At 35.9% G+C, this 12,138-nt stretch overlaps 1 protein-coding gene across 21 annotated transcripts in view; it reads right to left on the minus strand.

Annotated features, from left to right (window-relative positions):
* Positions 1 to 12,138, minus strand: part of MCF2L (MCF.2 cell line derived transforming sequence like) — a 150,503-nt gene that overhangs the window by 10,807 nt on the left and 127,558 nt on the right. For all 21 annotated transcript variants that reach the window (XM_030279823.4, XM_072933404.1, XM_012569619.5 and 18 more), the window contains 12 exons: positions 11,847 to 12,038; positions 11,000 to 11,159; positions 10,791 to 10,861; positions 9,694 to 9,770; positions 8,584 to 8,650; positions 5,343 to 5,458; positions 4,643 to 4,712; positions 3,387 to 3,479; positions 3,138 to 3,230; positions 1,610 to 1,735; positions 776 to 997; positions 169 to 261 (listed from right to left, as the gene is read on the minus strand). In XM_030279823.4, the coding sequence (XP_030135683.2) occupies positions 169 to 261; positions 776 to 997; positions 1,610 to 1,735; positions 3,138 to 3,230; positions 3,387 to 3,479; positions 4,643 to 4,712; positions 5,343 to 5,458; positions 8,584 to 8,650; positions 9,694 to 9,770; positions 10,791 to 10,861; positions 11,000 to 11,159; positions 11,847 to 12,038 (1,380 nt within the window). The remainder of the gene's footprint in view (positions 1 to 168; positions 262 to 775; positions 998 to 1,609; positions 1,736 to 3,137; positions 3,231 to 3,386; positions 3,480 to 4,642; positions 4,713 to 5,342; positions 5,459 to 8,583; positions 8,651 to 9,693; positions 9,771 to 10,790; positions 10,862 to 10,999; positions 11,160 to 11,846; positions 12,039 to 12,138) is intronic.

Below are 12,138 nucleotides of genomic sequence, written 5' to 3' on the forward strand. Positions count from 1 at the left end.
AAGTCTCTTCCATTGGAATATGATTTAGGTTTTCTTTTTTTCCCCTACATTTACTCGTCACACTCTATTAGTGATATAACAGGAAAAAAAACTCCAGATCTTCTTAGGGTTAGATTCCTGCTCCTTTTTTTTTTTTTTTTTTTTTAAACGTAGTGCCATGTTATTTACCTGTACAATGTAAACTTCTTCCCTTGCATTATACCAGATTTCAAATTTTTTTGCATCACCTTTGACATTTTCTGTTATTCCAACTGCAGCCATCTGGAAGCAAAGAGAACAGAAGCTGACCTACTGCACTGAAATTATGTTAAAAAGAGAAGTGGGAAGCTACTGGTACTCTTTGGTACCTTATTTCTGAAAAGGAAAACCCCATCTGGCTTCTTGCACTAGGAAAAGAATAGCTAACAATTTGTGATCTGCGTGTTGGAGATGAGATTTAGTTCTTTTTATCAGCCTGGCTACCTTGGAGAGAAGGGTTTAGATACATTAGATTGAGACTGACTTGTAAAATGTGGCTTTTAAAATCTGGACCAACAAATGCTTCATGAGTTTTACATTACCTTTCCCTACGTTTTCTGTGTGATTAATGCAAGTGCCATGCAGCTGGACAGACAGCCACACAAAATAACACAGACCTGCAGCACCAGTCAGGCTTGTCTGAATGAGTGAAGTCCCCAGTACAATGCTGCAACACAGGTTTGCACAGATAGAACTAGAATATTACTACAGGCTAAGCCCTCAGTACCTTGACCATCAGGACTGATCAGTGTCTTACATTTAAGGAGTGTTTGTAGCTATAAGAAGGTGCTTTCTCATATCCCTCTCCATTTTCTTCTCGCTTTTTACAGAACAGCACTGCTTTCTCATGGAGGAAGAGGTGTCGCTGCATTGGCTTGAAGCGTGCCAAATCTTTCACCTTTGTGTGACCCTTTTTATGATCAGTCCAGACATTGAAGGATCCCTGCATTAAAAGCTTGCCCAGCTCATTCAAGTTTCCCTGGAACAAAAAACCAGTGATATTTGTAACTACAGAGATAACATCACATTAAAATACAGACTCTGAGCAGGTCTTTAGAAGTCTGTTGTTCTCAATAATCTCTCATATCAGTGTTTATGTTGGATTTGGAAATGCAGTGAAGTCAGTGTTGAATTTCTACATATAATTTTCACTGGCTAGTACTGTTCAGGCAGGATTTTACAGTTGAGAGTACCAGTAGCAGAGGCACAGAGAGCTACACATAGAGAGAGGGAAGCAAAATACATGTTTGGTTGTTTGGTTTTTCCCTCCAAACTCTGCTCCAAATCTGCTTATGTATTGTTTTGGGTTTTGTTATTTTTTTTGGGAACTGAAAGTTTTGGGTGTAGTTTTATACAAAGATCAAAGAAAAAACAACTTAGGTAGACAGAGGAAAATATTAGTCATGCAGGAAAACTTCAAAAGATTATAAAGAGATCCCTTTCCCCTTATTTTCATTACACGATTAAGTTTAAAGGCATGTTTTGTAAAATACACTTTTCATTATTAGTACATAGTGTAGGGTATGCTGTAAATACATCCAAAAAAGAAATGAAAATAAAGTTAAAAGTAAGCCAAAATACTGGTACTCACATCATAGCCTGTAATGGCTATCTGGTGCATAGAATCATTAACTGCTTTAAGAATGCCCAGGATAGATGTTAGTGCTTCCTGAAGATCTTCAGCACCTTCACAGTTCTTACTGTACTTCAGCATTTCCTGAGTGCAAGGGAATGACAACACATTTACCTAGCTTCTGAAATAGTAGTGACTAGGAATGTTCAAATTTTAACACTGAATTTTAGGCAGAGGAGGTTGGAATGAAATGATCTTTAAGGTCCCTTCTAACCAAAACTATCCTATGACTCTGTGATTTTAAAGTTAGCAAAGTGAAGCTTTATACCATATAATCTAGTTAGTTCAATAGTGGCTGGAACTCAATAGATCCTAAAGATTTACTTCTCATTTCTCCTGCTCATTAGCCAAATATATTTTGTTCATCCAGAGGTTTTGTAAGCTGTATGTAAGAACTTTACAAGACTAAATCTGCAAACATATTTTTCATCACAATTGCCAAAAAAAAAAAACCAAAACAAAAAAACACCACCAAACCAAACCAACAATCCTTTAACAAAAGGATAGGGTTTTTTAATTTGTTACTTTTCAAAACAAATCTTAAAACATAGTCAAACTAATTTACTCTTTTAATTATAGCAAGGCCAGGCATGCTAGTAACAGATTTAAACTTACTGCATTGGGTATTGTCTACACATTTAAAAAGGAATCCTTCTCTAAAGTGATTATTGGTGAAGCAGCATCTTCCAATTTGATACAGATAAACACAGCAGCAAGTTCATGTGGAATTCCTCTGACTTCACAGTATGAAAATAAGAATTTACCCATGGGTAGGAAGTTATTTTAAGTAAAAAAAATCTTTATAATTCTCCTCTTTTTACACAAGACTAAAGGAATTAATTCTTTAAAGGCTGTTAACAGCTCAGTTTTAACTGAAGAGTAAATCTGGTTTGAGGTGAATTTTTAAGCTACTGTTAAATACAAGAATTGTAACATGTCTTTGTGATAAATATTTCTTATTTCAAACATGGAAAATGTTCTAAAATACTTTAAATAAAGATACTATATTGCTATTATTTTGCTCTCTCAGTATAGCATATTTAAGTGAATCACAACAGCATCCTTCATACAAGCACAATACAGTGCTTTCTCTCAAGTGCATTTCCCAGAGTCCAGAAAGGCAAGTGCCTGCAATATGAGTGGGGTGACTATAACTGAAGTACTTCAGATACTCTATCATCTTTGTTTCAAAATTTTCTTGGACTTTCTGTTTTCCCCTCATCAGCCTTCTCTTCAGCCACAATCTGAGGGCAAAGGTAGTTACACAAGATGTCTCTGTGTAGTGTTTTCTTATTAGAAGTTTTTTGACTGAAAGAAAAAAGAACTGAGTTGCAAACTGATGAACAGGGATTTGTGTGTTTCCATTTACACATCTGTTCACTAACTTTTAGGTTTCTCTCCAGCAGGATAAGAGAAGCAGCTTTCAAAAAAAAAGCAGCATTCTAAAAAAAAAAAATGCTTCACATTATAGTTTAGTAATACTTACCTTTAGCAATAATTGGTATTTGGTTATTCTTTGAACAGGTTTCAGCAAGTATGAGTCCAAACTGAGCTTGTGGTCGAGTTTCCTTTGACATTCCTGTAATCAGTGTTGGATTTCATCAGGACACTAATCAGCATTTGTGCTATTTGCTCTTGAGATATTTCACTAAAAATAAACCAAACAAAAAACCCCAGACCCCAACAAAACAAAAGCCACCATTATTTTAGGGATTCAAGCTGGCATAAAGCATACCTGGAAGAATACAGAGTCTGAAAACTGCCTCCACAAACTTTCAGATCGAGGTTTATTTTGACAGTATTTTTCATAAATCTGGAAGTCTTCCATCTGGAATTTGGTAGACAAGCAAAAAGTCCATTAATTGTTGTGATTTTAATAGACAAAGTTAATAAATTTTTTTTCATTTTCAATAATGCTAGGAAAGAATCCACGACCACCACCAATAATTGAATCCTTATTTTTTGCTTAGGATGCCTCAAGGAATTGCAAAATCACTGATTTTGTAATGGCTACTAATTTTCAAAATAAAATATTCCTGTTAATTTTTGCTTTCTGTTGAATATTAAACACATTATGAAGAAGCATGTGTTATATTTACAAATATATTTCGACTACAATATGAAAAATATCACCCAGCCATGAGACCCACTGTGTAAATTTTTTAAAAGACTTTGTCCTTTCCCTTTATTTTCTTTTCACAAATGTGCTTTTCACTGGGAGTCATACTAAGATAAATCAAGCCGTTTGCTCCCCCTTATTACTTCAAAGATTAAATAGTATGACTTCAGCACTTGCTGAAAGCAAAAGGAAATAAAGACTGTTGAAAATGTCATAGTAACCACAGATATAAAGGAAAGACCAGGCAGGAAATCAGCAGGCGCAGAAGCATCTCCATCCCTCAGTTTTAGGAAATAGCATTTACATGGATGTAGCCAGTAAACAGAAGGGAGAGGGATGGCTCCTCCCAGGAGTTTTAGAGCATCAATAGCTGCACACATTCTTATTTAGCCTTTAGTATACTACAGGTGAGACTTATTGTTTAGTACATCCCCGATTTAAAAAGTTTATTTTTGTCATAGCTTTGTATTTTTGAAACAAAAATGTTTTGGACTTACTCTGTTGAGGTGTACTCTTTAAAGAAAAAAGAAAAGAACAAAACAACAATCCACTAAAGAAATCTAACCAAGTAAACAAACCACTTATAATGATGTGAAACAATGCAGTGCATGACTCCTTTTCATGCTTTCCTGACTGTCACTTTAAAAAAGTAGTTTTCTTTTAAGAAGATAGTAGTTTTTTTCTAACAAAATCAATTGTGCTGCACAGGGGAAAATATCAGTAACTCTCAAATAACATCTACATTCTCAACCTATTACACGTTCAGGATAAACAAAGGGGATGTGGTGGTAATTGCTACATGAGACTCACTCTCACGTGTTACAGCCCTAAAGAGGTTTGTGAATCAAGTGGCAGCAAAAGACCACACATACCTGGTCCAGAAAGCACCGTCCTACTAGCTCTGGGTATTCCACATAGGTTTCTAGTTCTCTCAAGAATATTCTACAAGAAAGAAAATTTTCTTAGTGCACGCATTAAAGAAAGTTGTCATAATGTTCACAGTCTTGCAATTCGTTTTCTAAACTTTCAGAAACAGAGTTGTAATGCTACAAAACCAAACATAATTCTTGTAGATTGTGTACTTTAAAGTGGATAGCAAATTAAAATAAATATCCTGATCAATTTCTTTCAGCTTACTGTTGCTGCATCTGAAATCCAATACAGGGCTGGAGAAGGAAGGGGGGGATTTCATTTCCCTTCCTTATGCATTCAGCAGCAGGATTTGTGCAGTTTAAAGTGTTTGGGTTTTGCCTCCAAATACTACCAAACACCACAAACCAAACAACCCAAAAACCACCTTCCCAAAACTAAAAATAAACCCACCCAAAACATACCAAAAAAAAAGTGACAAAACATTCATTCTAGTTTTGCCTGAATAAGTAACAACTAGTTAATCAGCTTTGCTCATTTTTATAGATATTTTGCTTTTCCTCTTCTATGCAATAGAATGTTGACATGCCATACAGACAAGTAGAACTCTGTAAGGATCTTTTAGCAATCTAAAGCAGATTAAAATATGAAGTAGAGAATGTCATCCAAATGTTGTTTTTAGAACCAAATGCAAATCCTCACCTGTTGTGAAAGTGATAAATTTCTTCCATATTCCCAAACAAGATATCTTTCTTATTTTGCAGTTCTGGTGAAATGAGATGAGCCATTAAGGGGTTGTCCATCTCTGCAGCATAACCCTGCAACACAGGAGAGAGGTGCAATTATTATCTCCCTTAACTTGCAGTACTTCTCTCTCAGAAACCATTAACCTAAAAATCCTCCATTTGCTTCAGTACCAAAAGGATCAGCTTTAAATTCCCACATCCTCCACTTGTCATATAAGCACACATTCTCTTGTCTATCTGGCACAGAAAAGGAAACAAGTGGCTTTAGTCCAGGACTGTTCTCCTTTGGCCTGAGGTCACTACTCTGCATTCTCTCAAAACACTAAATAACCCTAAATTAAAAAACCACTCCAATAAGTCAACCATAAAAATGACAGAAATTATCTAACACCTGCATTATAAGCAGATTTCTTAAAATAAATAAATTTCTTAGAATACAGGCATTGAAGGAAGATAATTCTATCTTCTTTAGATTTGGATTAGATTTCTCTCTCTTGTGGTATGTTTTTTTTGTTTGGTTTTTAAATTTTTTTAAACACAAAGTGATCCTTGCATTAAGTTACATTGATTATAATAAACTACACCAAACAAGCAAACTAAATAATTAAAAGAAAAGATAAGCAAAAGTGCACCTACAATTAAGATTTTTAACATTTTCAACATGTGGTCCAAACTACAAAAAGTAGAAGAACTAGCTGGTAAAGTCAGCTAACCTGAAGAATTCAAGCATTCGGATAGGACAGAATTTTTTTTTTTTTAAAGAACCCAGAATCAGCCCTTTTAAAGTCTGAGTATTTGTTCCTCAAACACCACTTAAAAAAAAAAAAAAAAAAAAAAAAAGAAGAAAATAAACCCTCAGTGGTATAGGCAATGACGATGGAGTTCATAAATAGCTAAACATTGGTTCCTTTCTCATATTTCTCCTGCCCACAAGTAGGAAAATGCAATGTCTGAAGAAAAGACAGTGGAATAAATAAACAAAGGAAAGTTGTACAGCCTTAAAAATTTTAGCTAAAATGGAGTTAATTTTTTTTTAACGGGAAAAGAACTGCTGTAGCCACCATGCAGTTTAGATGAAGAGCTCCACAAACAGAATGATCTCCACTTTAAGTCAAGATGATATCAAACATAGCAGCACAGCCAGCACTGGCAAAAAGAAGGAGTATTGACTTTAGCTCAGGTGAAAGGAAGCCTGACAGAGTTCATTACTTGCAAATTTTGAAGGAACAAAAGTGTGAAATGCATACTTTTACAAAATGTTTTTGTCATATTTTTCATTTTAAACTGATATACTTTTAAAATTTACTATAAAAAACCTCATGTTTTACTACCTATGCAGTAGTTGTGTCTTAAGAAAAGAGAGGGAAAGCTACTTAATGCAGCCACAGAGATTTTTTTAATCTTACTCAGATTATTTAATCTTACTTTAAAAATGTTTAAGAAGGACTTAAACATTTTTAAAGTAAGATTAAATAGTCTGGATGCTCTAAAACCATCCAAGAAAGTGAAAAAAAGGGTAGAATTCAATACCTAAAAATAGACTAGACCAGTATTCTTCTCCCAGAAAAGATTATGAAATTTCACCAACTAAAGTGGGATGATCATGATTGTTAATGAAAGAAAAGTTGTTGATCTTGGATAAGCTATAGCAGTTTCTAAATAATCAATCTTGGGAAGCTGCCTTGCTTTTTTTTCTATCAGAATCCTTGACAGAAAATGCATGGCAAACAAATGGGACATAATAAGAGTAGACACTGTCTCTACAAAGGAATACCAGGTAATTTTACATGAAAAATTAATAGAATAGGAGAAACAAAGGGAATGGGAGAACAGCCAGAACCATGGGCTAATAACTAGAATTACTCAAAAGCTGGAAGACTGCCACTGAGCCATACCTCAGCAAGTATCTGATCCAGAATTACTGCTAGTACTCCCAATCACCCAAGTTCAAGCTAGAGGGATACCAAACTGCAAGGAGGCACAGAGAGGTGTGCTTGGCACAGTCAGAGTACTGGACTGTTGCTCACAGTGGCACAAAACCAAGACACTTGACCTAGCAAGACAGGAGTTGCACTTCACTCTATAGAACACAAGAGTAACACCACAGGAATAGAAAGATGCTCCAGTAGCAGCAGTAAAGACAAAATATCCTCAAACTATTCAAATCTTGATTTTATTAATAGACTTGTACAAATACATTGCATACAAAAGCAGAGGATAAAGTGATCTTTAAGGCCCACTCCAAACTGACCTGGATTTGTTATCACATTTCAGATGTGATCATCATGCTGTAATCAACACTTCCAACACTTGGACTGAACACAGGATGTAAATGCTGTGGGAAGCTCAGCACAAACTAGCAAAACCAAGACCAGGGTCCAAGACTACTACTCTTACTTGAAGGTATGCACTCAGAAGTTATCAGTCCTGGTCCATAACTTTTGACAGCTCCAATTTAGGAGCTTAACATTGATATGGACACCAAGAATATCCACTTATCTTAACTCTAGTTCATCCTGATCAAATTATTCAGCCATAGTTATCTGCAACTTCAGCATTCCCTGAAATCAAATAGCATTATAGGAAAATGACACATCCATAGCTGAAGACTTGAACTTGAGGAAAAAAAGGATACTGCAGTGTATTTGTACAAGCAACTCAGCCGTGCTGCAATCATGCCTCCGTAAGTGTGGAGCAAAGGGAGCACCTTTGCTTCCTTGATGATTTCAAATGAGGATTTTATTACAAGGCATTCTGTTCCCACTGTTGTACCCAAGACATGTGGAAGATCACTTAAAGATATGCAAAAAATGATGTAAGAAACAATTTTACTCCTCTGACACAGGAGCCTCTTGACGCATATTCATGTTCCTGTGTGACACATGACCTTCCTGCAACTGACCCAAAACTCTGGAAAGAACTTTTGCAGCAATTAATGATCATTACAAATCTCACTATGATTCCACCCAAATACTATGACACATCTTATTTTCTGCTCGTTTTGTGTTTTCTAATACAAAATCCTAGTTGTATGGCTATTTCTAGAAAAAAATCGCATATTGTTGCCTCTGTGAAAAGATGATGAGAAAGGAAAAATATAATGACCACATTGCTTAACAGAGCAAACAGAGACTTTACAGTGGTAAGGAAAACATAACAGCACCCTTGAAATGCAAAAGATTCATTAACATCTTTACCTCAAGAACACAGAGAAGTTCTTCCACATATGCTCGTTCAGTCTCGATAAGTTCATTCATTACATGCCTGTGGACAAAGAAAGACAATTAAGGTGGGCGTATTTACTTATGTAAAGTAATGAGGCAACATTAATTTTGTCTGTTTCTCTTCTTTACTTCAGACAATAAAATAATAAATTCCACAAAATGTGATATTCCATGGATTCCTGTCATTATATACCCTTATTCAGAGATATGTGCTTTTAAAATATTTGAAAATTTTTGAAGATGTGTTTGGACACAAAAACATAAAATCTAGCAGTGTCAGTGCTGTAGTAATGGAATTGAAGCAGTAGAGTGTTTTATCATTGTATGTACAAAGTCTGGTTATACTGTGTTTGCAACTACTGCAGGAGTTGGAGCTGGAGCTGCATAGGATTATCAAATATAGACTTAAAGCTACACTGGTAATTTGAAATTAGAGGCATTTAGGGCACACTTTAAAAATCTCGATTATGCTTTAAGTTTCACTTCCGTAATGATCAAGCATTGAATCATACTTTCCCCCAGACTCCTTCCCTTGTGATTTTGTGTGATGTAACAGAAGGTTATGACAGTAAAAAGACCATATAAGTAGCCAGTTTACAAATAAAAAAGCAATGTCTGCTATATGCATTGCAGGTAGTACTAAGTCATTTCGTTAACATATTTTATGCTGTTCAGTTTTTATGAAAGTGTTCTTTTTTGTAACACATATCAAAAATGAGGACTAAAAAGAGTCCAATAAAAAGACAAAGTCTCAAAGCATGGAGACCAAAACCTTCAATAGATTTACAGCGGGTTTGTTACTCAAAACTGAATAATCTCTGAAATGAAAATATGTAGTTGTCCTGCCATAGCATCACCTCACTGCAGCAAAGGTAAACTCTGGTACTACCCAAACTCTAAAAAATGCTGCAGACAGACTGGAATTCTTCCTCTGTGCACAGAGCATAGCCAATGCATTTCAAAAGTCCCTGAGGGTTATTTCAGAGAAATGTACTTGTTTTATCAAATCCTTAGCCAAACTCAGGCTTTTCTGGAACCAAATCAGAGAAAACCCACACTTTTTGCTTATCAAAATACACTTACTGTCGTAACACAGCTAGGTTTTCTTCATCATCCATTGTAGATCCTCCTCTGCTTTGATGGAGTTCAGTAATTTCACTCTAAAGAAGGAAACAAACAGTGAAAAAAATAATCATGGTATCACAGATGCAGAAAAACCACTTTAAAATACAGAGCTTTGTGCTCAGCACTTTTCACTGGAAAGACTGTACTCCATTAAAACTGAAGGCAGTTTGCAAGAAGGCTGTGAAAAAAAAATCAAGTCACCCTGAAGGTCTTCAAGCACACAATATTTGAATGTGGAAAGTTCTCCATCAAAAGCCAGTTTAGAAAAGATGGTGGTTGAAAGCCGCTTTTCAAGAGGATATCAGAGCACCAGCATAATCTTGTAGGCAACACTAACCTTAGTCTGTTTCTCAAGCTAAAAATAAGGTACGGTGCTAACTTTCTGGTTACTTCTTAGACTGACACAGAAATTCCTAAAACTTTCACTGTAATGCCTAAACCTAACTATGGCTTGCCAAAAAAAGAGAGGGGTTCTGCTTCCAAGCCCTCCTTGAACTACCCCTTTCCTCTCCAAATGTTGTCCATCCTGGTCATGTGGCCCAGCCTTCCTCCTGGCATTGTCTTTTGCTGCACCTTTGCTGAGTTGATTCAGCTCTCTAACCCAGTGAGAAACGACTTGTTTTTGTTGCTGCTGTCAGGATACTTCCCTTGCTGCAGGCAGGGCAGGAAGACCATCCCCACTTGGGAATGGCAATCCAGTAGGTCAGGTGAAGCTGCCTTGGAGCCAATGACAACTACTTCTTCACTGTCAATGGTTTTAAGAGTAGCCAATTACTACTGGCATATAAAAAATGTTTCCTGTTCATACACTTAATGTTTTGCTGCCCCTAACATTTTTCCTACTATTTAGTTTACCCTCCCTCATAACCAGCCCAGCAACAAAGCAGCCCCTATTTAAACCATGTGACTGCTTCGGCAGCGTTACTTCAACTGGGACAATGCCATCACTTTTTCAGTAGAATTCCCTCATACTTATTGAGAGTTCCTGAATATTCTGTTGTACTATGACTTTTTCAAGTAGTGCATGAATGAAAAATGCAAAGTGAAAAACATACCTTTCCTTTTCTGTAGTTTACCCTCCGAAGTGCGCTGCTTTCTGAGTTGGACACATTTTCTCTTTGGAGACCTAAACATGTAAACCAGAATCAAACAAAACTGGATCAGATCTGACACAGATGCTTGTGCAACCACAAATTATGGCTGGAAGTTTCTTTAACTTTCCCAGCATAGCACAAAAAACTAAAGGCTAATACAGTTAACTTACCTGGAGAGGTACAAGGAGATTTTACAAATGCTTCAGGTCTTGGAGCAACTGGCTGAACAGGACGTGTCTGCTTAGCTGCCAGTTTCTTTAGACTTACTTGCCGCTTTTGAAACATTTCTTCCATACTTTCTTGCTTCTGGAAAACCTTTTGTACATGCTCCTACAGTTGCCATGAAAATAAAAACAAACGTGAATTCAAAATATAATTTAAACAATTTACTATAATTTTAAAATTCCGGTCAGAGACCTATTAACAAACTACACTGACATCTACAGCATACCGATTTGAAATTGCAATTATTTCATACCACATTTAGAAATATTACATGAATTCTTCACTCTTAACAAGGTGTAATCTACTGTGATTTTGTACACATAAGAATTGGAACATCACTTCAAAAATATTTTGTGTACTTACGATAGAGAAATACAGGAATCAAGTTTCAATTAAAAAAAAATAAAATTTTTTTGAGTGTCTAAAGATTCTGTTACATGAAGGGATCAACCATGAAGAAAAGGAATATATTCTCCAGTTCTAAAAAATAAAAAAATGGAGCACCTTTTTGCTACACTAAAAAAAAGAAAAAAATTCAAATACTCACTTGGGAGAAATTTTTTTTAAAAGCAATTTTACTGTCTGAAAATGTAAAGTAGTTAGGAAAAGTCTCTGAAGCCCTTGATGCTTATCCAAAGATATGATGAGACTCAGGCACAGAAATGTATTGACTTTCCAGTTCACAGGTATAACTCCTAGTACTGATTATTTAGCTCCATCAATGGCAGTTCAAGAGAGCAATTCTAGAATGAACAAATGGACATGGAGACACACATAAATGTCTTCTGGTACCTTTAGGTCTTCATTGAGGATGTGTGCATACTCTTCGTAAATTTTATTCAACTCCTTGATTTTATTGCCAGCACCAGTATCCAGGAATTTCTCGATCTCCTGTAACGCTGATTCTGCACCATCCTGAGACTGACATTTATCTACTGGCTGGGAAGCCAGCAGGTAAATTCCTTCATCACACCACTTCATAGACTGGAAACAGAGAAGAACAGCCTCAGAAGGTACCAATGTTAGCATCACACACTAAGAGTCTAAAACACCTCAACCAGTCATGTATTCAGCTATTTAAAGA

The sequence above is a fragment of the Taeniopygia guttata genome, chromosome 1, assembly GCF_048771995.1.
Source record: "Taeniopygia guttata chromosome 1, bTaeGut7.mat, whole genome shotgun sequence".
Taxonomy (NCBI): Eukaryota; Metazoa; Chordata; class Aves; order Passeriformes; family Estrildidae; genus Taeniopygia; species Taeniopygia guttata.